We start from the raw sequence: 26,854 nt of genomic DNA, 5'->3' as shown, positions 1-26,854 counted from the left end.
TGTAACATTGAAGCTCTGCCCTCCAGAGACATTATAAGGTAACATGCTGTATTATATACTGGGTGGGTATGATATGCTTGCTTGCTTGTTGCTTATTTGGTTTTATCAAGATCAGGGATAGTTATATTTTTTAACCGTATACATCATAAAAGAAAGACTGACAATATTTCAGCATCCTGATATGAATTCATTATGTGGATTATCTTCAAAATGCTTTATGAAAAATTACTGTTGTCTTTATTCAAGAATATTCTCCACTTCATCCTTATAAGGTAATTTTCCGACTTCCCCGACCGTTGCTATGCAACAAACTTCAGAGCAACAGGAGATATTTATGACGGGGAGGGGGGCACATGAAAAGGAGCACACATTTCGCACAAGTAGTGAAAACCTACAAAATACTTCAGAAATTAAAAAGACATTTTTATCACGCTGACAAATACACATGAATTTGGTGCGTTAGGGTGTGAGGAATTTTTTCCATTAACAAACAGTGCAGTTTTAAGTAAGGAGGAGCATTCCGTCGGTGCACCAGCACGACTTCCACACCCGTCGGTATCTGCGATGGCCGCCACTCCAGGAGGCACGTCGCTGTCCCGCAGGGGGACGACTGTGGTCCCCCATTTTAATCCCTCCCATACATGGACAGAACTGACATTGCTGAAGAAGGACTCGGCAAACTCTGGAAGTTCCCAAAGCCAGCTGCCTCTCCCGCCAGGGACCCCACCGCGGCTGGCTGACTGCCGTTTAGTTCCACATAGGCCGCCACTCAGCCGCGTGTAAAATTAAGTCCAGCTCACTTACATCAGCATCCCTTCACTGTTTGATCGCTGTAAACCCAAAGCCTCAGCGGGGACAGATGACACATTGGCACCTTCCAAATGCAGCATTTTGTTGCCAAGGGAGACCCATGCATCTGTCCTCGTTATTGTCCAGCAGCGGGGTAGGAGGCAGGGTGTCGCTGTAATTGCTGTCTTGCACTGCGGCGGCCCTGATCGCCTGCGTTCCTGCTGCTCGCAGTGCCAAGGCGCCACGGGGACAGAGAGCCTCACGCCTCCATTGGGCAGAAAGAATTTAGCCTTTATTGCAGTCATTATTCCGTTTCTGAATTGACACTTTAGGATAGAAAACCAGCTACAATTCTAACCATTATATGGTATCATATTGGAGCAGTTACACAGCTGGACTGACAAGAAGAAGCCTCTTCAGGGCTTAAACGGGGGACATTTTGGTGTTCCTGACTCCCCTCCCATTCCCAAAATCAAGCCTGTATTCCTCACTACCATTCCCAAATCTCATTCCAGGCCTTTATTCTGTATTCCTGACTCCCAATCCCAAACTCCAGCCTGTATTCCTCACTACCATTCCCAAATCTCATTCCAGGCCTTTATTCTGCATTCCTGACACCCAATCCCAAACTCCAGCCTGTATTCCTCACCACCATTCCCAAATCTCATTCCAGGCCTTTATTCTGCATTCCTGACTCCCAATCCCAAACCCCAGCCTGTATTCCTCACTACCATTCCCAAATCTCATTCCAGGCCTTTATTCTGCATTCCTGACTCCCAATCCCAAACTCCAGCCTGTATTCTTCACCACCATTCCCAAATCTCATTCCAGGCCTTTATTCTGCATTCCTGACACCCAATCCCAAACTCCAGCCTGTATTCCTCACTACCATTCCCAAATCTCATTCCAGGCCTTTATTCTGCATTCCTGACTCCCAATCCCAAACTCCAGCCTGTATTCTTCACCACCATTCCCAAATCTCATTCCAGGCCTTTATTCTGCATTCCTGACTCCCAATCCCAAACTGCAGCCTGTATTCCTCACTACCATTCCCAAATCTCATTCCAAGCCTTTATTCTGCATTCCTGACTCCCAATCCCAAACCCCAGCCTGTATTCCTCACTACCGTTCCCAAATCTCATTCCAGGCCTTTATTCTGCATTCCTGACACTCAATCCCAAACCCCAGCCTGTATTCCTCACTACCGTTCCCAAATCTCATTCCAGGCCTTTATTCTGCATTCCTGACACCCAATCCCAAACTCCAGCCTGTATTCCTCACTACCGTTCCCAAATCTCATTCCAGGCCTTTATTCTGCATTCCTGACTCCCAATCCCAAACTGCAGCCTGTATTCCTCACTACCGTTCCCAAATCTCATTCCAAGCCTTTATTCTGCATTCCTGACTCCCAATCCCAAACCCCAGCCTGTATTCCTCACTACCGTTCCCAAATCTCATTCCAGGCCTTTATTCTGCATTCCCGACTCCCAATCCCAAACTGCAGCCTGTATCCTCGACTCTCATTCTGCCGCCTGCAGCACCTAGGCGGCCACGGCTCCCTTCTGTGTGTCAACCAAAGAGCTTGGAGACGCAAGCTGTGATGACACTTCTGCATCTAAAGAGAAAATACAGAACCCGGCACCGTTAGTATGGCAACACAGGATACAGCCACAGTTTCTCAGCCCAAGCCGAGGGTGGGTGGGCTCCTGTTTTAAATCATTTAAAGTTAATAATGATATTCGTGATGACGGAGGGGGTGCAGTGGCTCGGAGGGCAGCCCTCGGGGTTTGGCCATTCACACGCTCTCTCCATGCCACAGGGGTTCCACTGGACTCTCCAGTTTCTTCCCACAGACCAAAGATACACAATTAGGCTAATGAGTCTCTAAATGACCTGCTGTGCATGAATGTGCCCTTGGAGGTGACCTGTGCTGCCTGGAACAGGGAGAAAGTAGGTGGATGGATGGATGGATGGATGGATAACAGCACCACAGATATGAAGAGAGGTTGTGACCCAGAACAAGCATATATTTACTGAAAAGCATCAATACAAAAAGTAAATATACTATAATGACCAAGCCCAATGGTGAGGTTTACAGCACGTTGCCTAGTAGCAAAATGATTTCCTTTAAATATCCGAGTCAATTTCCGAAAGCTGGCTGCTGTTCCATTCTTTTTAAAAAAAGGACTGAATAAATGCCAGGGCTTTCCAATCCGTAAGGATTCTCCATAGGAAACACTCACTCATGTTTATTTTGCCTTCTTGCGAAACAAGTGAAAGCACAACCACAAGAAGAAACAACTGATTTCCAGAGTATAACAAACTTACCGGGGAGCTTTTCTTATTGATAAGAACTTAAATAATAGGCAGTTCAGCTGCTTGTCGTCAGTCATCAGATAAAGCTCTCAGTCATGTGTAACATGAACGTTCATTAAAACGGCTCCACGCAGGTCAGTAACAGTTAAAGGTATTAAAAGCTCTGCGGCAGTTATTATGCTTTTTCCCCTAGCAACCAGGCACTGAAACCAGGACACCAGGAATGGAATTGCATCATTAAAATCACCGATAAAAATGCACCAGTGCTCCACAGTGTCAGTTCAGGATGCATCCGTCTTCCTCGTCCTCAGACAGGTGTGGGGACGACCGAGTTGGACTCGATCCCGCTCTGAAATTGACCGAGCCGTACAGTTTGGCCGACTGCTTTGAGTACGCGAAAGCCTTGCGCCTGTACATCTCGCCCTTCCACATGGAGACCATGAGCAGCGTGGAGAGCACCACACCCCCCAGCGTAAGCAGGCAGAGCCCCGCGATCACACACCTGTCCAGGTGAGCCCCTATCCTGGCGCTCTCCTTCTCCAGCCGCTCCATCTCGCGCGCGGAAACCGCGTCGGGGCTCACCCTGACGTCGCGGGGCACCGCGTAGGAAATGACCACCAGCGAGACGCCGGTCACCAGGAAGGTCACTGCGCTGATGAAGCCGTAATCCACCGATTTCTCCGAGGACTGAGAGGCCAGCTCGTCGTCAGAGATGGACGAGAGGTCCCGCATCACTTCCTGTCTGCCATCGTTCGGACAGGGCGGCCCGAAGGGGCCTCCGGCGGGCCGCCGCAGGTCCACGTCTTGCTCTTCGCTGGTGAAGGACGTCTCCAGCTCGTCGTCGCAGCACATCTTTACGACGTCGCCGTCCCACGCCACACCGCTTTTCGGGGGAGCATCGCCTTGCCCTTGGCAGTCAGCTGTCCCTTGGGCCAGACTGCACTCATCCTCCCTGCAGGCTGACTTTCCACCTGAGCTGCTTGGCTTGGGGATGCTCTGCTGATTTAAAGCACAGCCAGGGCTGGTCGGCGGATCGGGTTGCCTGCAGGTTTTTTCTAAATAAAGAAGCTCTAGATCTGCCATTTGATTTCCTTTCTCGCCTTTACCCCAGAGCCCCCCAGAGCCTCAGGACACGTCCAGTTCACCTATGAACACATGAAGCACTTCTGTCAACAGTAAAATACTGCACTACACCAAGACAATTGAACTGTCACTCAAACCAGGTTTAGTTTACTCTACACTTAAAAAGTCTGGATTCACATATCAAAAAAAAAAAAAAAAAACGTAAAAAAAGACGTAAAATATGCAACATAAATGAACATGCCAGGGTGAGGGGGTCAATCTTATTCTCTCCGCTATAAAGATTTTCATCGCTACTGGTCAATCTCCTACATGTTTCCAGTTTAAAAAAATACACGCAAAGCCTCGGATTACCTCTAAATCGCAATGCCTGTCCCCGTCTTTCATTATTTATTATCTGATTAACTGAATTCTAAACAGCTTTGCTCTCTGCTGAATATGCACGCTTCTGTGGAAAAAATAATTACTCCGTAATCGTCCAGTATTACTAATGCTGGAAAGACGTGTAAGATGATCGTAAAATGATATTCAAAGTATTCACTTAAATACTGTTGTGTAAAATTAAAGAGAGTAAGACACCACAATTGAACACCTCCGGAGAAAACTCTCCGATGGATACTTATTCAACTCAAAGCACGTGTAACATATTAAACCCTACTGTACCTTTCATGCACGCCCATAACTCATAAAAACCCTGAAATACGCAGCCTTCCGCATCCGTACCAGCAGGTTAGTAAACGCGTCCTCAGTGGCATCTTAATAGTGCATCAAAGATTAGGTCTATTGACGTTTGACTTAATAGTTGAATACATCGCAAGCCCATTTTTAAAGGAGTATGGACTTACATACCAACTCCTGCTTTTGGAAAGACCCGCATCGCCGGCTTGTTCTCCGTGCAATAATTGTGAAACAGTCCCTCCCACACAAGCTTTTGGGCTGCCTCCCAGTGTGGCTGGAATGAGTTCTGCACTCTTGAGCAGATTCAGAGCACTTCAGCGACGTGTTTAATAAGCAGAGACACGTGAGCGAAAGACCCGTGGGGATTGTGGGAAACGTAGTGCGCGCTCCTCACACCTCCTTCGTTGATACTTAAAAAAAAAGTTTACTTTTTTATAAAAATGTTTTTTGAACATATTAGTGTACCTCCAAAATTACGATTTAATTTCTACTGTATAGCAGCACGCCTGAAATAATTTCAGATTCAACTGTTAAATTTGCATGCATAAATACTACTTTATTGTTTTTTGAATTGTCATGACAACACTGTCTGAATACATCTTTAAAAGAATCTATTCATTAATAGTTTAATAGGAGGTACAGGTCAACGTTTCTCGAGGGTAATCAATTCACAAATAAGTAACTCCTTTGTAAATGAAATCAAAATATTATGCCCTTATAAGTTATGATGTGCACAAACTGACCCATTCACACATATGATGGTGAGACGTACCCCTCGAGGTGTGCCCAGGGTACAAATATAACTGCTAGTACCTTCCTTGCCTAGAAAAAAAATCAGCCCACTGCAATCTGACACAGTCAGTGCGGTGGCAGCTCAAGCTGTGCATGATTAGAGGCAGTCATGCATTAATTGCGGCTGCCAGGGGTCACTGTTAGGGCATTGCATCATGCTGTTGTTACACAAGGTGAAGAAGACCTCTGCTCCGTAAAAAATGAATAAAGCATGGGGGTGGATGAAATGCCGAAGGCTGTTTTTAACATTCCTGACAGTCAGGGGAGGCATGTACATGAGAACAGAGGGACTAGGCAAAGCGGAGGACATAGCACAGCGATGGGGAGCCACCACTGCCCACTGCATCAAAACTGCTCCTGAAGTGTGGGTTGCCCCCATGGCTCCCCTGGCCCCTCCCACCACGCTCACAGCCCACCCCCACAACAAAACGGCTCCCACGTGCACTCTGCCTACCACCCCCATACCCCAGAAGGTCACGAGGGTGGTGTGAACCTTCGGCAAGGCCCAGAGAAGAACGTCGGCCATTATGTCCCACTGAGCACCCTCCCCCCGCAGCACACATCCATCGCGGCTTCTTGAAAGAGTGGGCGGATTCCTCAGTGTCATCCATATCTGATCACCATCTGTGACAGTTCAGTCACTGCTGCCTCGTCACTGCATAGGAGACATCGCACACTCTGCTTACTTATTCAAGCTGCATATACAGAATTTCTGCCTGCCAGGCCAGTCGGCACTGTGACCACACACCTCCACGGCTGTGGGTCTCATTCCCTCCTCGGGCTGTGTGTATGGAGTTTGTATCTTTTCTACCACAGTCAACGAACCTGCAGACTGGTGTGTGTGAATCGCTCATAGTGAGTTAGTGTGTGTGACCTGGACTTCCAAAGAGCTCCAGGCTCGAAATCACCCTTACATGTGAAAATGACAGATGGAGATATATATATATATATATATGTGTGTGTGTGTGTGTGTATGTGTGTGTGTGTGTATATATATATCCATCCATCCATCCATCCATTTTCCAAACCGCTTATCCTACTGGGTCCGGAGCCTATCCCGGAAGCAATGGGCACGAGGCAGGGAACAACCCAGGATGGGGGGCCAGCCCATCGCAGGGCACACTCACACACCATTCACTCACACATATACACCTTCTGGCAATTTAGCAAGTCCAATTAGCCTCAGCATGTTTTTGGACTGTAGGGGGGAAACCGGAATACCCAGAGGAAACCCCACGATGACATGGGGAGAACATGCAAACTCCACACACATGTGACCCAGGCGGAGACTCGGGTCCCAGGGGTGTGAGGCAAGAGTGTTAATCACTGCACCACCATGCCGCCCCTATATATATATATATATATATATATATATATATATATATATATATATATATATATATATATATATATATATATATATGATTCAGCTGTTACTATACTAGACAATTAGCATAAAAACCTGCAAAGCTTCCAGTTAATTTAACTGGATAATTACACTTTTACTGCATCAAACCCAATCAAGATCCAATGTCCAGTGACAAGACATTCTTGGGACAATAAATTGTCCTAAATCACGATTTTATCTGCTGCCTGAAAACATACTATAGGCACAATGTTGTGAGAGAGAAAAAATCATCATTTTTTCTAGAGTGAGACACACAGATACACCAGATACACAGGAAAATGCCCCTAGATGTCAGCCATAGTCAAGTAGGATGGATGAAAAAAGGTAAAGCAAAACGCAGCAGGATGTTTGCGTGTGAGCGCAATATCATACTATCTTTATAAATATACATTTCCCTTGGGACTGTATGCAAAGCAGCAGGGCCAGTTAAATATCAAGAATTAATGATCTATGTACAATAAAAATGTAGTTTAAGGTGGCATGTGCTCTAAATACCACAAAATGTGGTATAATGACTGGCACCATTATTTACTCTTATTACAGACTTAAATTCGTACGTGAACCAGAATCCTTGTTCGTGCGGCAGGGATTGTTGTAGCTGATTAAGATATGCAGCTTGTGCTTCTTACCAGCGATCGCGGCTGTCAGTCAGCGATGATACAGGGATGTTACAGCGAATGCCTGGCATTCATAATGAGCTACGAACAGTAGGAACGCAGCTAAGAATAGCTTCAGGGCACCCAGCAGCCGGTAAACAAACAGAAGATGAACCCATTCTGCTACTGTCCCACCGCTGAGCGCGCCGTGCTGAGCGTCCGCGAAGGAAGAGAGCGGATTCAGAGGGAGCCTGAGCCTCAGGCAGCCATGTATGCATTTAGTCCCACACTGTCAATGCACAACGCCACATAAAGCCCAGCCCGAATGCTGATGCCCAAGCTTTAATGCTATCATAATAACAGGGTAATGGGTTCCACCATGGTGTCACTGCAAACTTAGGGTTAGTTTAAGTTTTGTGTGCCCAGTCTGCACATCGATGTACGACCATCCATCCATCCATCCATCCATTTTCCAAACCGCTTATCCTACTGGGTCGTGGGTGGTCCCGGAAACAATGGGCACGAGGCAGGGAACAACCCAGGATGGGGGGCCAGCCCATCGCAGGGCACACTCACAGACCACTCACTCACACATGCACACCTACGGGCAATTTAGCAACTCCAATTAACCTCAGCATGTTTTTTGGACTGTGGGGGGAAACCGGAGTTGTACGATCATCACTCATTATATATTAATTACACAAAGATGTACCTCTACAGTGCCTAATTAAACATCTACTTTGATGCTTTGTGGATGCCTTTGTTTTGTTCTGTTTAATCTTGTTACATGCTACATGTTAGCATGTAGGGACAAAGACCTTATGCAGTAATATACAAACGGCAAATAAACAATCCAGAACCGCACACAGATCTGCATTGTATGGAAAAAAATGCATGTAGACTAAACTAAATTCAGAGATACATTGTCTTGAGAGCATTACAGGGAAATACCTGCACATTTGCTTACCATTTGCTTATTCACATGAGGAGAATTGGCCTAAGCAGTTTATTTTTTTTCCCACACTCATGCATATTTTAACTGAGTATGACAAATGGCCTCAGAACATCCATATGATCAGTGGGACTTGCTATAGCTCAGCCTGGAAAATAATTTATTCCTCTGCTTAGCCAGCATACTGTACATTTTGTTGTTTTATCTCTATCAGCGATTTTTACACCTGCATCCCTCAGGTACGAGGAAGCTGTGAGTATACAGCTATCCCAAGAAACGCGAGGAATAAAGCAGAGGACGCCCTGTGCATGCCAGACAAAAATAGCTATATCATTTGAACATAAACATTGTCTACTGACATCTAGTGCATTTCTGAATTTATTATCCACAATACAAACATGCAACAGGGGAAAAAAACTATGGGTATTATCAATACCTTATGGGTATTACCAATATTTCATGATACATTCTCACTTGTAAAAAGCTGGGGTTGTGATACTGAGGATGGATGACTTCAAGGGCAATCTAGAAGCACCTGCTGTCTCCATATTTCACAGAATGGCCTACAGAAGCAAAGCACACCCACAGGTGCTCTGCCCAGGCACACACCCACGGTGCCATCTGCCAAGTCGCGGAATCTTTTAAGATATCTACATGGTGCATGAGTACTGAAACATTCCTCCTGTGAGGCATTTTATGTAGAAGACCTTTGGGACTCAAAGAAGTCAGCAATCATCCATACAAACAATAATTAGTACCATGTGGCAACCGATTGTCAGATTGTTAATTGCGGTAGCGCCTCCTGCAGGTATGTCATTCTTACAATAGTACAATTTGTATTCTATTTTTCTCTTTATTGGACTGCGGTGCTTGTGTATTCTCCCTGTTTTCCCCGTTTACTCATCATTTTGGTGAACTGAAACATGCACCCACATATGCGTACGAGAGAGAGAATTTATAACATCCAATTTACACATTTTATTTACTAACATTACATCAGATAAATTCTTCTGAGTAACCAGTTTATTTTCTAAGGTCACTGGGAATCTCATTTAAGCCTTAATTTGTGCCACTCAATAAACATGTTTAGTTATATATTGATTAATTGATTTTTTTTTTTACATGCAGAGACTGAGACCTCTTTCCCGCCATCAGTTTTTGCCTTGCCGTCCGCTGAGCACCTCCACGCTCAACGCACCGCTAAACGTGGCAGAAGGATTACGGCGGTCCCCTTCACATCTGGCGCATGACCTGTTTCAGCTGCTTCCCTCGGGCAGGCAAATCAGATCACTCGCCACAAACAGCACGCTTCGAGGATCGCTTCTTCCCCAGTCCTATCAGGCTCCTTAACAATCCCTTATAGTCAACAAGAATGCAACCGTTTCACCATTTTAATGATTGCATTTGCATCAGCACAAACCCCGAATGATCTGTGTGTACGTTATAATTGCGCATTGCATGTGATGCATGTTATGTGCTATACGTTGCATGTTGTCTGCATTGTACCTGTGTCAACTTTCAGTATTGAACTATTGAAATTAAACAAAATTAAACAAAAACATTGTATTTGTCATGACTTGTTGCCATTAAAAAGACAATTAAAGTTTCACACCACTACAGACTAAGCTGCTCGCACCCGCCAAGCATCACAGTCAGCTCATGGTTGGGCGTTTTTCAGGTGGGTGGTCCCTACATAGGATGCTGGGAAGAGGGCCGAGTATGGCTTACCCAATCCCATAGCCATGCACTACATATTTTTTCCTTAAGGGTTAGATGTCCTGCCGACCCTAAAATCACATACATACCAATGCATCTAGAGTAACAATTAAACCATTCTCTCGAAACTCAGTCAAATCCTTCATGTGCCGCAGGTAGGATCCTCTTCACCTTTGTTTCACTCCAAGAGCACAGTCCTGGAGACATGTCAGGAGGCACCTCTCTTGATGGGGGTTCATTGTCTCAATGACAGTCCCTGCTGAGTGTGGTAGTCTTGGCGTCAGTTCTAATGAAAGGGTAACTACAGGTGGGAGCGTCTACGTGGGGGCAGACAGAGCCTCCTGAGAGCCCTATGAAACCAGCTAATCCCTGTGGACTACCACTTGGTCCCGTCCAAACCTTACATCACATCACACCATACCCACAGGGCCACATCCACTGCCCCAAATGCTTGGAGCACAATCCTTTCTTGTTAGTGGAATTGTGCAACCCTGGCAGCAGTAGTTCATTGCAGCTGTGGCCATCATATGCCCTCTTCTGGTGGCCCCTAGCCAGCTCCTGGTGGTTCCTGGTGAGCTGGTGACTGTTTCCATATGCTGTCGGAGCTCCTGAACATACAACAGTGCCATCTGCCGTGCCGGGTCTAGATCTGAGGTGCTGTCAAAAGCCAACTTCATTGGCATTCTCAATTCCCATTCTAGGAGGAGCATGGTTGACATGAAGCCAGTCATGTACTGAACTGCAAAGCTATACACCCACAGTACTGGGGGAAGACAGTGGTCCCAGTCTTTCTGATGAGCTGCAGTGAGAATAGCCAATTGGCGTTGTCAGCGTGTAGTTAAATTGTTCCACCAACCCATCGCTCTAGGGTGCGGAAGAGTGGAGCAGGTCTTCTTGATCTGCAGGAGCTGGCAGACCTCCATGACTGTGGCCTCAACGTTCCACCCCTGGTCACTGTGTAGCTCCTCAGGGGCCAAAAACCAGCAGAACAACTCCTCCACCAGCTTGGCTGCTGATGTAGCTGCTGATGAGTGGTAGCCTATACCCAACTTGGTGGTGGGGAATGCTCCTAGTATGTCCACCCTACCTTCTCCATGAGGGTGCCAGCCTGAAGGAACTGAACGAGGGCCTTAGAACAGCCCTGGGGTCCCTTCCAAACAATGCAAGCATCACAACAAAGGACATGAAGTTGTACGTCCTGACTGAGACCTGCCGTGTAGAATCATTCTCTGAGTTGTTGCATCAGGAAGGGGGGAACCAACAAATGCCAGAGGACCTGGCTAGAGACTGTTTCTTCCCAGTGACAGTAGAGGAGGCCTTCATACAGCTTGACAATGCACCAACTCTGGGGGATTCCTGCCAGCACTTGTTCCATGAGACGCTCAAAGGTGGCTGGAGCATTGTGTAGCCCATAAGGCATCAGAGTGAAGTGCCACAGCCCCTGGTCCAGGGTGCACGCAGTCTTCTCTTTTTTACAATGGCTGCTGGGGATACCTGGTAGTACTTGCTACAGAGGTCCAACAAACTAAACCAGCTGAAACCTGTCAGTGTATCAAGGGCATCATCGATTCAAGGCAAGGGGTATGAGTCTGTCCCAGTGATGACATTCAGTGTGATGCAGCCCATGGACTTACAGATGACCGTATGATCCCTGCTGCTGCCATCTCATGGACATCGAACAGGGTGCAGTCCTTATCCATGGTAGCAAAGATGTCTATGTGGCCTTGGAGTACGTCCCATAGCCATTTCATCTCTCCATGCTCCAGCCCCTTGCAGCTCCTCTCCCAGAGGGCCTCAATTACTACTTGTGTAGCCTGTCCCTTAGTGCAATCAGGATTCCCCTGGTCCACAGCTCTAGCTTAGCTGGTGGTGCTTGCAGCATCCTCTGCCCCTGCTGGCTGGTCCTTGGCATCTCTTACTGCTTGCTGTTTTCTCTGATGTTGCTTGGGCCACTTAGCAGGTGATACCGGCTCTGGGGGGACTGGGCTGACAGCAAAGCTGTAACTTAGCAAACCTCCTTTTCAGGTTTTCCAGTGTTGGTAAGTGGTAATGTTGAGTGTTTCATTTGCAGTTATCCCTGGCTCAGATCCAGGATGACTCCATGGGCAGTGAGGAGGTCTATCCCAATGAATCACGGGTCCTGAATGGTGGCAAGTCAGAACTCGTGACAAATCAGGGTGTGCCTCACGTGCACCCTCAAGTGCCGCTATCCCAGCACCTGGAGTTCTTCTCCCATCACTGACCTGAGGCCGGCTGTAATAGACATCCCTCTGGCTTGGAAGCCCTGGTCAGTCCCTAGCTACAATCCCGGCTGGACAAGGAAGATGGTGGAGCCAGTGTTGATAAGGACCCTGCAGTGATGATCTTGCAGGGCAGGAGCATCATCATCATTATTATTATTATTATTAGCATTATTATTATTATTATTGCTTCTACTGTAGTTGTCATTATCTGTGCAATGGCAATAAAGATTATTATCCTGTCTTATTTTACTGAATTTCCAGGATTAACTGTCTCAATTTAGGTGGTATGGTGGCTTTTTGAGTGGTGTTGTGGTCTCAGACCTCTAGGATTGTGTGTCTGTGTGTGTCTGCGGGGGGCATTCTTACAACATTGTGGGGACCAAATGTCCCCATCATGTGACAAAAAACCTGTTTTTTTATAACCTGGTTTTGTCCCCAAAAGGGAAAATTCAATTTTATTTCTTTATCTGTGAAAAAAACTATAAGTCTTGTATTTGTGTGGTTATTTATGGTTAATTTTAGGGCTGGATAGGGGTCATTGTTGGATTTGGATTATGGCTATAGAAATGAATGGATGGTCTCCACAAAGATATGCAGCAGATATCTAATTATAGATATAGACATCTAAGTGTGTGTGTGTGTGTGTGTGAATATTCCCCCTGTCTTGCACAGGTTTCCTCCGGATATCCCAGTTTCTTATCGCAGGCCAACTGGCACTGCCTGAATCGCCCATAGTGTGCCATGCGATGTACTGGCGTCCTGTCCAGGGTATACCTGTGCTGTCTGGGATAGGCTCCAGGTCCCCGTGTGACCCCACTCAGGATAGGCTTTTGGAAGATGGGTGGAATTCGGCTGAAATGATTGCAGAGATTCCTGTGCGCTTTAGTGACGTTACCGTTTTATTATGCCGGCTGCGTAGCTCCTCTCACACTCACACTGCCATCTTTTCTACAGTAGTGATGGTGACTGGGTGAGACTCACAAAGCTGTCATGGGAACACTGCAGCAGGGGTGTCAGAAAGGGCGTCTCGCAGCCTAAAATCGCAGTGCTTTTGGAGGGGCTCTGCTTTGGCAACTTTCATAAACTAACGTTTTATTACTGAGGTAAGTGTGTGGCATGACTTTCCGTGGAGGGTGTTGGATAGCTGTGCGTTATTGGTCTCGGAAGCCTGGAATAAAGAGCAGGATCTTAAGTACAGAAAGTAATCAATATCACAGCCAGACTAGCAGCAAATGAAAAACAGCAGTATGATGGACTGTGTAAAAATAGCACTAAGGTAGATATCCAAACACTAAAGGCTGGCAGGCAGCCCCCTCCCTTGTTTCCTGCTCTGCCTGATTGGGTGCCTGTCTGTGTGCGAGTGCCTTACAATGGGCTGATGTCCAGCCTCCTGTCCTTTTGCATCTTGGGATATACCCCATGTGTGACCCCGGTACTTCACCAGATTAGTATTGATAATGCACAGAACAGCGGCCGCAGCCATAAATCATTAAGTGACTGTTGTTAGCAGCTCAGGCAGCCAGGAGAGGTACCTCTGGGTCCTCCCAGTCTTGGGGGGGGGGGTTTATTCTCACTCCCAGCTCCGGTTTTGGCCCAATTATGTGAACCATACAGTGGCAGCAACACCGTAATGCAAAATCCTGACATTTAAAAACAAGAGGTATAATGAAATGTAACTGCCAGGTTCATTGCTTATTTGCTATATTCACGTTTTTTAGTTGCTACTTGTCAAATCAGCATTTTATGTGATGACAAACAAAAATACAAGATGACGCTACTCTGTTACTATAATGGCTTCATTTATCTTACTAATGAAAGGTAAAAATCGGAAACGTAAACCAGTATCACTGTGAAGAAGCAGAGACACCAGCTTCGTGTGAAACATTAATTAAGTTCATTAATTAAGCATTAATTCAAATGAAGACAAAATTTAACACTATATGGGGACACATTCCAATGGTGAGGAGCCATATTTCATTACAGTGTGTCAGTTCGCTCTTTGGCATGAGACAAACATCATGGCTATAAGTTAAATAAATGCTTTATAAAAGTAATGGGCCGTTTTCATTAGGAAAATTTTAAAATCTTGACCTCCGGCCAGAAATGACTTTTCCTTTCTTCTGTGATAATAGATTTAAGTGCTTAACTTGACTGCTGGCTTGACACCCTGCAGCACATGAATAAAATAAAATTTATGGTGAATTTTAAAAGCTTAAGTACCGGTAGGCTGTGCATTAGTATTCACAGGCTCGAGGTGGTATAATTAAATATGCTACATTATTTTTTCATCAAGTGAATATTTTGGGCTAGCAAGTCTTAATTGGAGAAATGAGAGCATGAAATTCACAGTGGGTGGTATTTTCGTGTGATGCCAGGTTTAACCAATGAGGAAAAAAAATGTAGCTAATGGGAAGTGGGATAAAGCAATAATTGGCAGCATTCTGTCATCCCTCCCACAGCGAGCACCTCCATTTTCTGCTCTCATTTGTCTTAAGAACTCTCTTAACTATATCCATCCTACTATTGATTATGCCGTACAGAGTCACAGTGAGCCTAGGAAACACAGACCAATGGAAACTCTGGACACGATGCCAGTCATATCCACAACTATACTTGTATTGTATGTCTTTGTCCAAATATGGGATGTGAGGATGCAGATTCATATTTGAGCAATAGGCCCCGTTCATTTAAACATGGTATGTGAGTAGGATATCTTCCACCGAAGCGCACTCGCAGCCGTGCGAAATTCCTTAAGCTCCTGCTAAGTTAAATTAAATATGATGTGGGAGCCGTTTCATAGGCTTCCACTAGGTGGCGAAGAAATACTGTGTGAGATATTGCGATCTGCGTTTACGGACAGTACGGAATTTCAAAGATTCTCAACTCAAATGTTTTAAGTGAGACTAAAACTACATTAATTATTATTTTTATTATGTTCGCACGTGTTTTGATTAAGTATACATTTTGTGTGGATATTACGTACTGTAAGTGTTAAGTATGAAGGCTGTAGCAGCATCACATCCAGGTTTTTACCATCATCATGAACATGTATGTTTTTTTTTGTTTTGTTTTTGTTTATTTTTACTCTTTATTTATTTATTTGGAAAAAGCTCCAGGCTCACCGTGACCTTGTATTATATGGATATACTCGATGGGTTAGTAAATGGATGGTTAAGCGTTAGTGATTCTGTCTTCTGGTTACTGATGCGTCATTGACCTGGTACATTTATTCATTATCGCTGGGAGGACACAAGTATAGCTCGAACGAGTTCATCTGGAGCGTAAACTCAGGGTAGTGGGAGTGTCATTGTCTGTGAAGGACAGATGGGGAAGGGCAGATTGTGTGATTGTTTTCTGGGAGGATCAAGCTTAGTCTGTAACAACAATGACCGTCTTCATAGTTTACTCATCAGAAGACATTCTAACGAGTTGCCGCGAGGAATTTAGGGTGACCAGATAATCCCTGTCAGGGAGGACACTTTGAGCCAGGACAAGATTTCTAAATGACCATTTCAAATAAAAGCAGCTGAGTTCTTGCTGCGTGCTGAATGGTCAGCCTCCTACAATCATACATGCGTCACTAATGTTAATGTGAAGCAGTTCTTGAGTCTTTCAGTCAAGGAAACAAACCAGTCAAAGCACAAGAGGAATTCTGAACTAGGGGAGTTGCTAGTTATTAAAAAGATCAGGGGAGTCAAGTTTACCTGGCACTTGACTTTTTATTTTGAAGGAAAATAGGCATCAGGGGTAAAATACTCAGGGCTGGCCTTAAAATACTTGGGATTATATCCCTGACTGATTGAACCTAACAACACCCATGCTGGGAGCTATTTAGCCAAGCACAGAAGCCTTTCGGTTTAGAAGTTTGTTTTGTAAAACCTAAAGTAGTGCAAAGTGTCCTCCTTAAGATGGATTATCTGGTCACCCTTGTCCAATGTTTCCCAGCCCGGTCCTCAGGGAAAACCAACCGGTCCACGTTTTACTTCCTCCCAGCTCAGACAGTCCACGTTTTTCCTCCCACCCGAGGACCACGTTAGGAAACACTGTCCTGGAGGAATTAGTCCTGTAAACTGTACACAGTATGTTATACCGCCGTCATCTACGGATGATGGACATGCTCTGTAGCTACTTAATTAAGACGGGAAGTGCCAGGCTGAGAGCTTCGCTCGAGAGTCACTTTTGTTCCTCCACTGTGAAACATTTATTTTGGAGCAAAACAACAGAAAATGAGTCCAAGTTCAGGGAATTCATTTTTTGACTTAATGAAACTGAATATCTCAATTGTATGAATTGACACCTCTTACCACTGTTAATAGATTTCGATAGTAATGTTGTCACAACCTGGTCAACCCTAAGTAAACATGGAGTTTTCTTGAATAAAGTCTGCACACACTATAGAACCCGATGTATTACAGGACTGGGATGCAGTGCATGGTGCAGGGGAGATGTATTGTCAGGAATGGCTTGTTGTATGGTTCTTCAGCCTACATTGCTATAACCCTACAAAGACTGTACAAAGACCCTACAAACACTGGACCATCTTAAAGTAGCATCCTGTCCGGGATGGACACCAAAATCCTTCTGTTTAAATATCTTTTACACACATTGTGTTATTTTGTTATGATTATTATAAGGATTTTCGACAGTGATAGTTATGCTGATTGTTATGATTATCATAATTAATGTTAATGATGATGAGCAATTAGTTTTCCTAGCGATCTCTCTTCTTCAAAGCCTCCTACATAATGTACAATTTATCATGTTTTAACCCATGACGACTGTACTTTTTTAGCAATTGTTAATGGACAGGCAGAGTTACCCCAGGACTTGACCTTATCACCTGTTGTTGACAGTTTTGTATCCTCTATGCTTCTAGCTGCCCTAATATCACCATTTTATCACCATATTTTTAGTGGGCCTCTACCCCCCCCCCCCCCCCATCCCACCCCCCTGCCCCCCCGTGTTGCTTTTCTAGTGACACCCAGCCTGCCAATTGATTGCTACATGATTTATGAGGAATCAACCATGAAGGAACAACAAGAAAGATACTGTAATTCACCACCTTCTGCTCTCCACAGGCAATTTAAATGAGGGAAAAAGCATAAATAAAGACTTCAGAGATCCCGGTGGACACCCCTCGCAGCGTCTGCTCAGTGGTGGCTGCCATCTTCACAGTTGTTGAGGAGGTGGGCCGTTTCTCACGACCAACGCACTGAGCGGATGCAGTAACAGCACAGACCACCCATGAGCACAAAGTTGCCAGGATCACCGGCTTAAGTCAAGTGGCTTGGAAATGTGTTTAGCCTCCTGGAAGCCTGCAATGAAACTCGATATGAGATGTTCCACTCAGGTCAAAACTGGTGTGGAGAGGATCCAAAGTGAATACAACACTTAACATGGATGTACGGAAATGAACAATTTCAGGCCTGATACTTGATCTGAAAGTCTGATCTTAGTGTTAAAGGGTGCAGTATGCTGTACATGAAGAGGGCAAGGAAAACACACCGACAGTCGCATGCCTGTCAGCCGTGATTGCTGTTGTCTCATTTCACTGCAGGATGATTGGTCACAGAAAACTGTCATTTCATCCTTCTCCACTTTCAGCTCTCACAGAAAATGTTATGGGAGGCTGGAAGCACCTTATGCTTCAGAAATGCATGCAAAATCCAGGCAGAAAAATGGCACGTAGCCTGTACAAATGGAAGAACTGAGAGAGGCATTTAGTAGAGCAATCTATTACATCAGTCAGGTTGAAATAGCTTCTGTGTTACAGAAGAGAAAATTCAAGCTTTTTTAGTATCGGTGACATGGAGGTTTACTGGAATATCATCTGTCATTTATGCTTGAGGGAGATGCAGTTCAATCAATTTTAACTTCCTCCCTCCTTTCGGCTTCAAACAGGTCCTGCATTAGCAGTACCCACTCAATCTCTCTAAAAGGGTTGTGGTCCTTTTCTTTATAACTGCTTGATCTGAACAGGACGCAATTATGCAGCTCTTGCAACATCTGTGATCGATTCAATGCAAACGTACGAATGGTCATGCCGATGGCTTTGCCGTTTATGAGCCAACAGCATTTGGCGACGGCAAAAACAAACTGCACCACGTGCTTCCTGGCTATTTCAGGCACAAGCAAAAAAGTGAGTAGCGTACAGTCACCTGTGCCGCATGCTACATGTACGTCATCTTGTATAGAGTATGAAATTGTCTGAGGAGTACAGTATGTGTTTTGAGTATTTGGGCAGACAATATTCCACCTGAATTTAGCTCTACCGAGTCAAAATATGCAGCTCATTTTCTACTTATGGCAGTTTTAAGACAGATGATAATGTATTACTTTTTGCTTAGTGCTGAGTAGAAACTCAATCATGAACAATATTATCTGATACCTTTTGTTAATCTAGATAATAGCATTAGCTCACTGAACTCAATACATGAAATCGAAAGAGTTAAATTAACATTAATAAATTCACTTCCCTCTTTTTGATTTCTATCTGATTTTTGGTTTGGATGTTGATGTCTACAACGAGAAGATTTCAAGCGTCAGTCTTGTCGTTCGTTATACGACGTATTCACTGCTTCCTTGGACCCAGCCATGAAGTAATAAACAAATCTATCCATCCGTCTTCCGTGAGGACTTGTTCAGTACAGTTTTGCAGCGAGCCTGAAGGTTATTGCGGTTAACAGGGTGGGGGGGCAGGGAATATTCTGCAGGGTATGTCAGTCCATCGCAGGTTTATAGATACAAACTGCTTTATTTATGCACAATTAAGTAGTTGATTACCAAATTGATCGTCGTCGAAATACATGAACATTGACAAGAACACTTATTATTAGCTTATGCAACTAAAGATAACGCCCGTGGCACGTAAAATAAGCTGACAGAAGCGGCTATCCACATGGGGATGCTATCTTACTGCTACACACCAAGTGCCTCTCAAAATGACATTTATTACCGCTCGTACAGTTTCAGTGAAACCGAAACAGACACACCAACGTGGATGATGCCTCAGAATTAATCTAACCTGCATACCAAAATAATAGCTATCAGGAAAAAGACGAGCAAATTAAAACTCTAAGAAAAATAAATTGCCAGAAAAAAAAATTGTTCGAGTAGTGTGTAGTGTAGACTATTCACGGCAAAAATCAATACGTACCGTTATGTTTATGTAAAAACACGTGTCTTAAAAATAAGATGACATTTATGGAGGAAATTGTTTCAAAGTGTGTCGACTACAAGATTTGCATTATTTAACATCAGTTTTCAAACATTTTTCATTCATTAATTATTGTGGGAAGCAATTTAATTTGTCTTCATTCGTTCCCCCGAATAAACAAACATTTACTTTTAAACTATTATGCCCCCCCCCCCCCCAATATCAGACTCTCTCCTACGGCCTTGAGCAGCGGTCTGACATGCATTTTGACAGATCCCGTTGTATAGAGCCAGACACATGCAGCGCTTCCTTCATGGTTGATCACCGTGCATCGCATCCCCTAATGCACACTTCCCAAATGCCCATATTATATCAACCACCTGTTACTTTCCTCTTCCACCTGTGTTAAGTCTATGGAAAGCTCCCCAGACATGGACTATTAACGTTAGTCAAGCAAGTTAACTTCATGTTTTCATATGACTCCACCTTCAACAGTCAATGAACATGCCATTCCACCTAAAAATATGTTTGCGTGATACAGCTAACAAATTAGTTCATTTTTACCAACTTTTTTGTTTCAAAAGAATACCCAAACGTGTAAAAATAAATAAATCTGACAAATATAAGACGGCGACTACTTTAATTATTATAGTGGTTGAAGAATTTGGCACTGATGATTGTGTTACAGTGAATGCTTTTGCGTTATACGTTTTAATCCCTCTCAGTGGAGGTAATTACGGTAGTAATTTTGACGTTTTCATAAACTTGATTATATATATCTTTTGTCCCCGTGACTTCTGGTGTGTGTACGCCTCAGGGCGGTGGGCGGCATTGAGCATCATTTACCGCGGGCGGCTGCTGGACGCGGCTCACTGAGCCCCGCACGCTTCGTGGGGGAGGAAACGACCACGTACAGTTACGTGGCAAAACAGCGGCGATCTACTACCGCCGACTTTAACTAAATTGTTAGCCAAAAAATAAAGGTAGAACATCTTTGAGTGGCTTTTCTCCCGAGGTTTAAAGACGGAGCATAATCCATAAATATGCGTAGTTGAACCAGGGCATTTTCAATGGATTGTACTTTGCAGGAGTTTTATTGGAAGATACGTTTTTGAATGGAAGTATTCCTGTGGATATTGTGCCTATTGTATGACGACAAAGTAAGTAAAAATAAATATTTTACTTTTCCAAGTAATGATCTTTGAGGCGACCCATTAGACTAGCCTATATAAATAAGCGTCGGTTTTTATTGATTAGGTGTATGCTACGTAATTAAGGTAATATAAGTAATTTTACCCACATATAGCTAGACGTAGGCTATGTGGTGTTAATAAACATTGACTCATTGACTTGTAAATACTGAATGATTTTTTGTTTTTTTTTCGCTTGGAGTTTAGCAATTCTGTAAAGGAAAGGGGAAACATTACCATGGAAAACGCCACTTCTACCCAAGATAACCAGACTCTGGGTAGCTGGACTGATCACAGCCTTGAGTACAAAGTGGTAAGCACGCTGTTAGTAGCGGTGATCTGCGGCATGGGCATCGTTGGAAACGTGATGGTGATCCTAGTAGTGCTCACTACTAAACACATGCGGACACCGACTAACTGTTACCTGGTGAGCTTGGCGGCCGCCGACCTGATGGTACTAACGGCAGCCGGCTTGCCCAACATCACAGAGAGTTTGTATGGATCCTGGGTGTATGGCTATGCTGGATGTCTGTGCATCACTTATTTCCAGTACCTGGGCATTAACGCCTCATCATGTTCCATCACTGCCTTCACCATTGAAAGGTACATAGCAATCTGCCACCCTATCAAAGCCCAGTTTCTATGTACGCTGTCCAGGGCGAAAAAAATCATACTGGCAGTGTGGCTGTTCACCTCCCTCTACTGTGTCATGTGGTTCTACCTGTCAGACACAGCTCAGATTGTGTACAAGGATGTTACTATAGTGGTGTGCGCTTACAAAATATCCAGAAACCTTTACCTGCCAATCTACTTTTTGGATTTTGGGATCTTTTTCGTTGTGCCCTTGATACTTGCCACAGTTCTGTATGGCCTCATCGCTAGGATTCTCTTCCTGAACCCTTTACCCTCGGACCCAAAAGAAAATAGCAAAAAGAAAAAAGCACCCACTCCGCAGATGAAGAAGATGCAAAGTTACAGGAACTGCAGCCGCTCTTCCAGCACCACGGCGACGTCCAGGAGGCAGGTGAGACCGCGCATGCGCTAAAGAGAGAGAACCCCCCTACCCCCCCCCCAACCTTGTACTTTAATATTTAGTGCCTTTTTGCGCTTTTTTGGCGTCGTAATAGACATATGTTGCTGTTAATTACATTTAACTTTGATGTATAAAACGATCTTCGCGTTATATACATTTGTAAGTCAATATCGGTATTTAGTCTTGGAAGCGACTACTTCATTAGTTCATGGTGGGAATTAAGTGACCCACAATATTTATGACCTTTGTACGGATTTATGTGTTAACCAAATGCTTCTTACACAACCGCATTAAAAAGAATTTATACCTAATATGTATTCTCATTCATTACAATGTGGGCAGGCAACGTTTATTTCCTCATATAAAAACAATCCAGTTAAATCGGAAATAACGTTATTCAGATTTACAGGCAGATAAAGCAATTAAATTTAATTTAAGAATGCTTATACATTTTCCTTTCTGTATGAGTTTTAGCATATCTCAAGCATTTCCCGCTGTTACATGAAATGTAATAGCTGAAGGGGATTTCATTATTATTATTGTTATTATTTTATTATTATTATCATTATTATTGGTGTGTTTGATAACCGACACACGCGTGTAGAGGGAACTCAGGGAATGCTGATACCCGGATCTGCGATGTCCTGCGGGGTCGCCTAATTTAAGGCGAGGCTCTCAGTAAACCGGTTTCTTTAGAAAACAGCGTCGTCCTGCGAATATAACCTGTAACACACTGTGCGGCTGCTAAATGGAAACAACTAAGACGAAATGCTCTTAGTGTATTGCTGAGAAGAGATGAACAATTATAAGTGAATATGCAATAATTAAACCAAGAAAGGTCCTAAAATATGCAGGGATTTGTGGGCGTTAGAGAAATTATATACTAAACACTCACAAGTATCTCTTAAAAATAATGTCGTCATTTTGTAAGAAAATTTGATGGAGCCTGTCAGGGATGTTAGATGGGTATAGATACCTTGGCGGATTCAGGGGACCCAACACTTGTCAGGGGCCAAGGTAACATTTTGTCGGGGGTCTGGAATTTCTCGATACTCCCCTGGTTGTTATCTGTTGCAATATACGCCTGATGTTATAAGACGGTTGTATTCTTTGGTTCAAGGTGACCAAGATGCTTGCAGTTGTGGTGATCCTGTTCGCACTGCTCTGGATGCCCTACCGCACGCTGGTGGTGGTGAACTCACTGCTAGAGCAGGCCTACCTGGACACCTGGTTCCTGCTGTTTTGCCGCTGCTGCATCTACCTGAACAGTGCCGTCAACCCGGTCATCTACAACGCCATGTCACAGAAGTTTCGCGCCGCCTTCCGGAAGCTGTGCGGCTGCCAGTCTAGACGCGAGAAGCCGGCCGCGTGCAGCGTGGCGCTCACGTACAGCGCCATTCGCGACACATCCAACGGAGACAGCCCCGAGCACTTCGCCACCGAGCTGGACGAGCTGGCCGCCGCTGAGGAGCTCCTGCAGCACGGCAAGGCCCTGCAGCTCGCCGGCACGCGCCTCTCGGCCAAGGTCTCCTTCAGCGAGGCCTAGTCCCACCTGGGCACGCCGTCAGTCGGACTGAATACGGATGACCTTGAATTCGGATACTACCACGTGGAAATTATATTAGAGTAGCTGACAACCATGGAAGTGTTTTTATATTCTCATTATTATTATAATAACCAACAACAGTAAATAATAACAATAGCAACAGTAATAGAAAAGAAATAAATGCTAAAGACAAAAAGCGCATAATTACAGGCTACATTAGGTAACACGTTCACTGGCAACTCTCCCAGTGGCCCGATAAAAGGTAATTTCACCCACCAATAATGAATAGCTTTGGTGGAGGGTAATTTTTTTTCTTCAACTGGAATCCAGACAAACTGCGTGTGATCTATTGGATAACTGTCCATTCATATGACAGCCTGCCAGCTTTATTGTCATGATCTTCATTATTCATTTAATTTTCCTAGCTGCAAAATTTATGGTAATATAAAGATGAAAAGGGTAGGGAGACCAAATTGTGAATCGTAGTATAGGAGTGTTTTATTATTATTATTATTATTATTATTATTATTATTATTATTATTATTATTTTAAAAGTAAAACGCCAGTAAATTAATATGTGCAGTTGGTTTTTCCATTAACATTTGGAATAGGACTTGAATATATTTTTTTATGTTTATCTCAGGGTGGATGTTTTTCCTGAAAAGTAACACTATTTTTGTGAAGCGGTCAGTACATTTTCCCATTTTAGTGGACATTCTCCTGAAATTCAGAGCAAGCGAGTATAGGGGTGGCTTGGATAATTGAATAGTTGTCAAAACCCAATGGCTTGCTAGTTAAGCAACAATGTGTGATGGAGGTAGGATGTATGATGAGTATGAATATAAGATTTGGCCATAAACAGATGAACATTTCTGTAGAATTTACCTGCACGGTATTTCATAACGGCTTTTCCAACTCAGTAACTTTAAAAGCATTTTAACTACCTATGACAGGTTCGTTGAGGTATATAACTGGTATGACATTTCGTATTTAAAGCACATGTTTCTGTTTGAAAGCAGTGAAAGTGGTTAGAAGGACTCAGGGTGTCTTTCTTTGATATTCCTTATTTTTTATGCTGTTTGTGGAGTAAAATGTATTCTGCCTGTATGTGGGACTAGCACCATAGTCCTCAGTGTGTGTGGCTGGTATTCGGTTTTCAGGGCACAGATTGCGAAGTGAAGTTTATACAGATCAGAATGGTACAATAGGGATGCCACTTATACTTGGACAGGTTTGTCTACAGGTCTGAAACAGGGCTGAGGGAGAGTGCTGGGTGACACTCTCAGACTGTGGCAAAGGACATCGAATCGGAAGTCTCAGGATCAGATGCCGTTCCAGCAAGTATGAATCCTCCAGTGAGCTGGAAAATTCACAGTGTCACCCCTGCATGGTTGACCCCATCATGCCCAGGAGGTGACTTACTGGATCCCTGATGAGAAATCAATGGTACCTGTAGTGGCGGGTTAACTCGCGCTGTGCTGTCTGACTCGTCGTCTCACCAAATGGCTTCTTCTGCCTCAGTTCCACCTTGGCTGATACGGCTTCTACATGCAAGCAGGCCAGATGGATTACAGAGGTCCCAGAGCAAGAGAACGAAATCAGGGACCCAAGAGTAAAAGGAACTGAACAGCAACTAGCCTTACATCCCTGTGAAGTACTGTACTGGTGTCCATGGCGATACCTTGTAAAGAAGGAAGAACTCAAAAATCCTCTCATTATTCTGATTTACATTGTAGATTTCTCATTGCAACAATGTACTCATTTGGATATTGTTACTAGAAAGTAATTTCATGTTCAGATTGTGATTCTTTATTCATTACTCGTGCAAAATGTTCTGCAAGTGTTATTTCAAATCCAGAACCAAGATCAATGAATTTATTTCCAGAAAACAAAAGATTGGGGACGCATCGGCAGTAGAATTTGCATGTGGCCTAGCTATGTACTTCTGTTAGATCACGATAAAGAATAAGTTATGGGATAATCTTAAAGATTACCACAACCCTGTACATAGAAAACCGTTTGGATGGATGGATGGATGGATGGATGGATGGATGGATGGATGGATAAAAATGATGTAAATCCTACAGGTATCTGAGGGCTAGGACCAGTCACTGTCATACTTAGCAAATCTTTGCTTCTGTTCACAGAGTCTGTAAAAGTGTTCTGTAATGAAGTGATAATGTAGGAAAGTGAAATAAATGTTCCTTCTGAAATAGCTGCGGAAATACAAAATACAGGAAAATATTTCAGCATTGTTATCTTTGCAAATTCATTTTCTTATGTTGTGCCATAAAGAAAGTGCTTTCGAATAGAGTTACACTTTTCTTTAAAATATGTAAAACATAAAATGTATTCCAAATGTGCTGTGCTATCTCACTGTGGTAAACAGGAATCATAATTTTTGAAAGGAACCTTTTCTGTATTTGCCAGTGTTTCAGTCAGTACCTTTTCTTGTGTTGTTTATGTACAAGATCACTAGATTTTCTTGCCTTCATTTTATGGTCAAAATAATATAGAGAAAATATGAAGTGAATTTTCATTAACTTTATTGATGTTCTGTTTACACTGACGTGAAAATGAAGTAGTTGGTATAATTACTCCGTCATGGAATTTTAGTCCGTTTATGATATATTTCTGAGATACTTTAAGGCATTTTGTTATATGGTTGATGTTTTGCTGCTATCATAATTAAATGAGTGTGAATTACTTTTGAGTTGTCTTGTGCATTCATGGGAAAATTATTGATAAGTTTTAAGTAATTTATAATCAGTTTTCATAATTTGGAAAGAGCTTTTATACAACCATATATAATTCCATTAAATCAAAAATGAAAACGTAAAGCGAAAGCTTTGGCTTTATTGGAATACTTCGGGAGCACGGCTCACCGTGATTTGACCCGTCAGTTCGTGTCTTATGCTTGATATTAAGATCACACTGCAGGCAGACACCTTGAAAATGTCAGCCGTCAATGACAGACGCAAGCCCACACTTCTAATGCTCCACTGCGGTATTTCAGTTCCAGACAAGAAATGTGTTAGTTTTCAGTAAACAAGATTGTTTAAACATATCATTACTGTTAAAGGGGACAAAAGTTGATGAATGACTTGCCGTGTCTAGGATGAAAAATAATTATTCTGAAAAACAAATCTATAAAGCAACAGGAAGATATTAACACTGCATTTACTGTAACATTCATGGACAGGGACATTTAGTATTATTATTTTTATAGTAAAACGCCAGTACATTAATATGTGCAGTTGATTTTATTATATATATTATTTAGTATTATTTACTGAAATATAAAGATGACAAACTTGAATTTCATCAAAAGAGACTGAATATATAAATACCATTTAATC

General features: G+C 43.6%; 2 protein-coding genes across 4 annotated transcripts; one reads left to right on the top strand and one right to left on the bottom strand.

Annotated features, from left to right (window-relative positions):
- Window positions 1-3,011: 3,011 nt before the first annotated feature.
- Window positions 3,012-5,168, bottom strand: LOC125718697 (transmembrane protein 74). Of its 3 annotated transcripts, none has more exons than XM_048992682.1 (2): window positions 5,031-5,168; window positions 3,012-4,250 (listed from the first exon to the last, which is right to left on the bottom strand). In XM_048992682.1, the coding sequence occupies exon 2, from the start codon at window positions 4,186-4,188 to the stop codon at window positions 3,382-3,384; it is 807 nt and encodes a 268-aa protein (XP_048848639.1). In that variant the 5' UTR covers window positions 4,189-4,250; window positions 5,031-5,168; the 3' UTR covers window positions 3,012-3,381. The 3 variants fall into 3 exon arrangements, with proteins under 3 accessions (XP_048848639.1, XP_048848638.1, XP_048848640.1); XM_048992681.1 differs by having other exon boundaries at window positions 5,035-5,168; XM_048992683.1 differs by lacking the exon at window positions 5,031-5,168 and adding an exon at window positions 4,430-4,533.
- Window positions 5,169-20,597: 15,429 nt separating this feature from the next.
- trhrb (thyrotropin-releasing hormone receptor b) lies at window positions 20,598-23,983 on the top strand. Its single transcript, XM_048992679.1, has 3 exons — window positions 20,598-20,886; window positions 21,124-21,940; window positions 23,070-23,983. The coding sequence occupies exons 1-3, from the start codon at window positions 20,876-20,878 to the stop codon at window positions 23,493-23,495; spliced, it is 1,254 nt and encodes a 417-aa protein (XP_048848636.1). The 5' UTR covers window positions 20,598-20,875; the 3' UTR covers window positions 23,496-23,983.
- The last annotated feature ends 2,871 nt before the right edge of the window (window positions 23,984-26,854 follow it).

Source organism: Brienomyrus brachyistius, chromosome 23, assembly GCF_023856365.1.
Source record: "Brienomyrus brachyistius isolate T26 chromosome 23, BBRACH_0.4, whole genome shotgun sequence".
In the NCBI taxonomy this organism is placed as follows: Eukaryota; Metazoa; Chordata; class Actinopteri; order Osteoglossiformes; family Mormyridae; genus Brienomyrus; species Brienomyrus brachyistius.
Note: the sequence above shows the minus strand (reverse complement) of the source record. Positions and strands in the feature narration are given on the sequence as shown.

What these genes read in the sequence shown, in the direction of transcription:
- LOC125718697 (XM_048992682.1), bottom strand. Translation starts at nt 4,188, where the DNA reads ATGGCAGATCTAGAGCTTCTTTATTTAGAAAAAACCTGCAGGCAACCC.
- trhrb (XM_048992679.1), top strand. An exon ending in CGGCGACGTCCAGGAGGCAG is followed by an intron (nt 21,941 to 23,069) that starts GTGAGACCGCGC and finishes CTTTGGTTCAAG; the next exon opens with GTGACCAAGATGCTTGCAGT.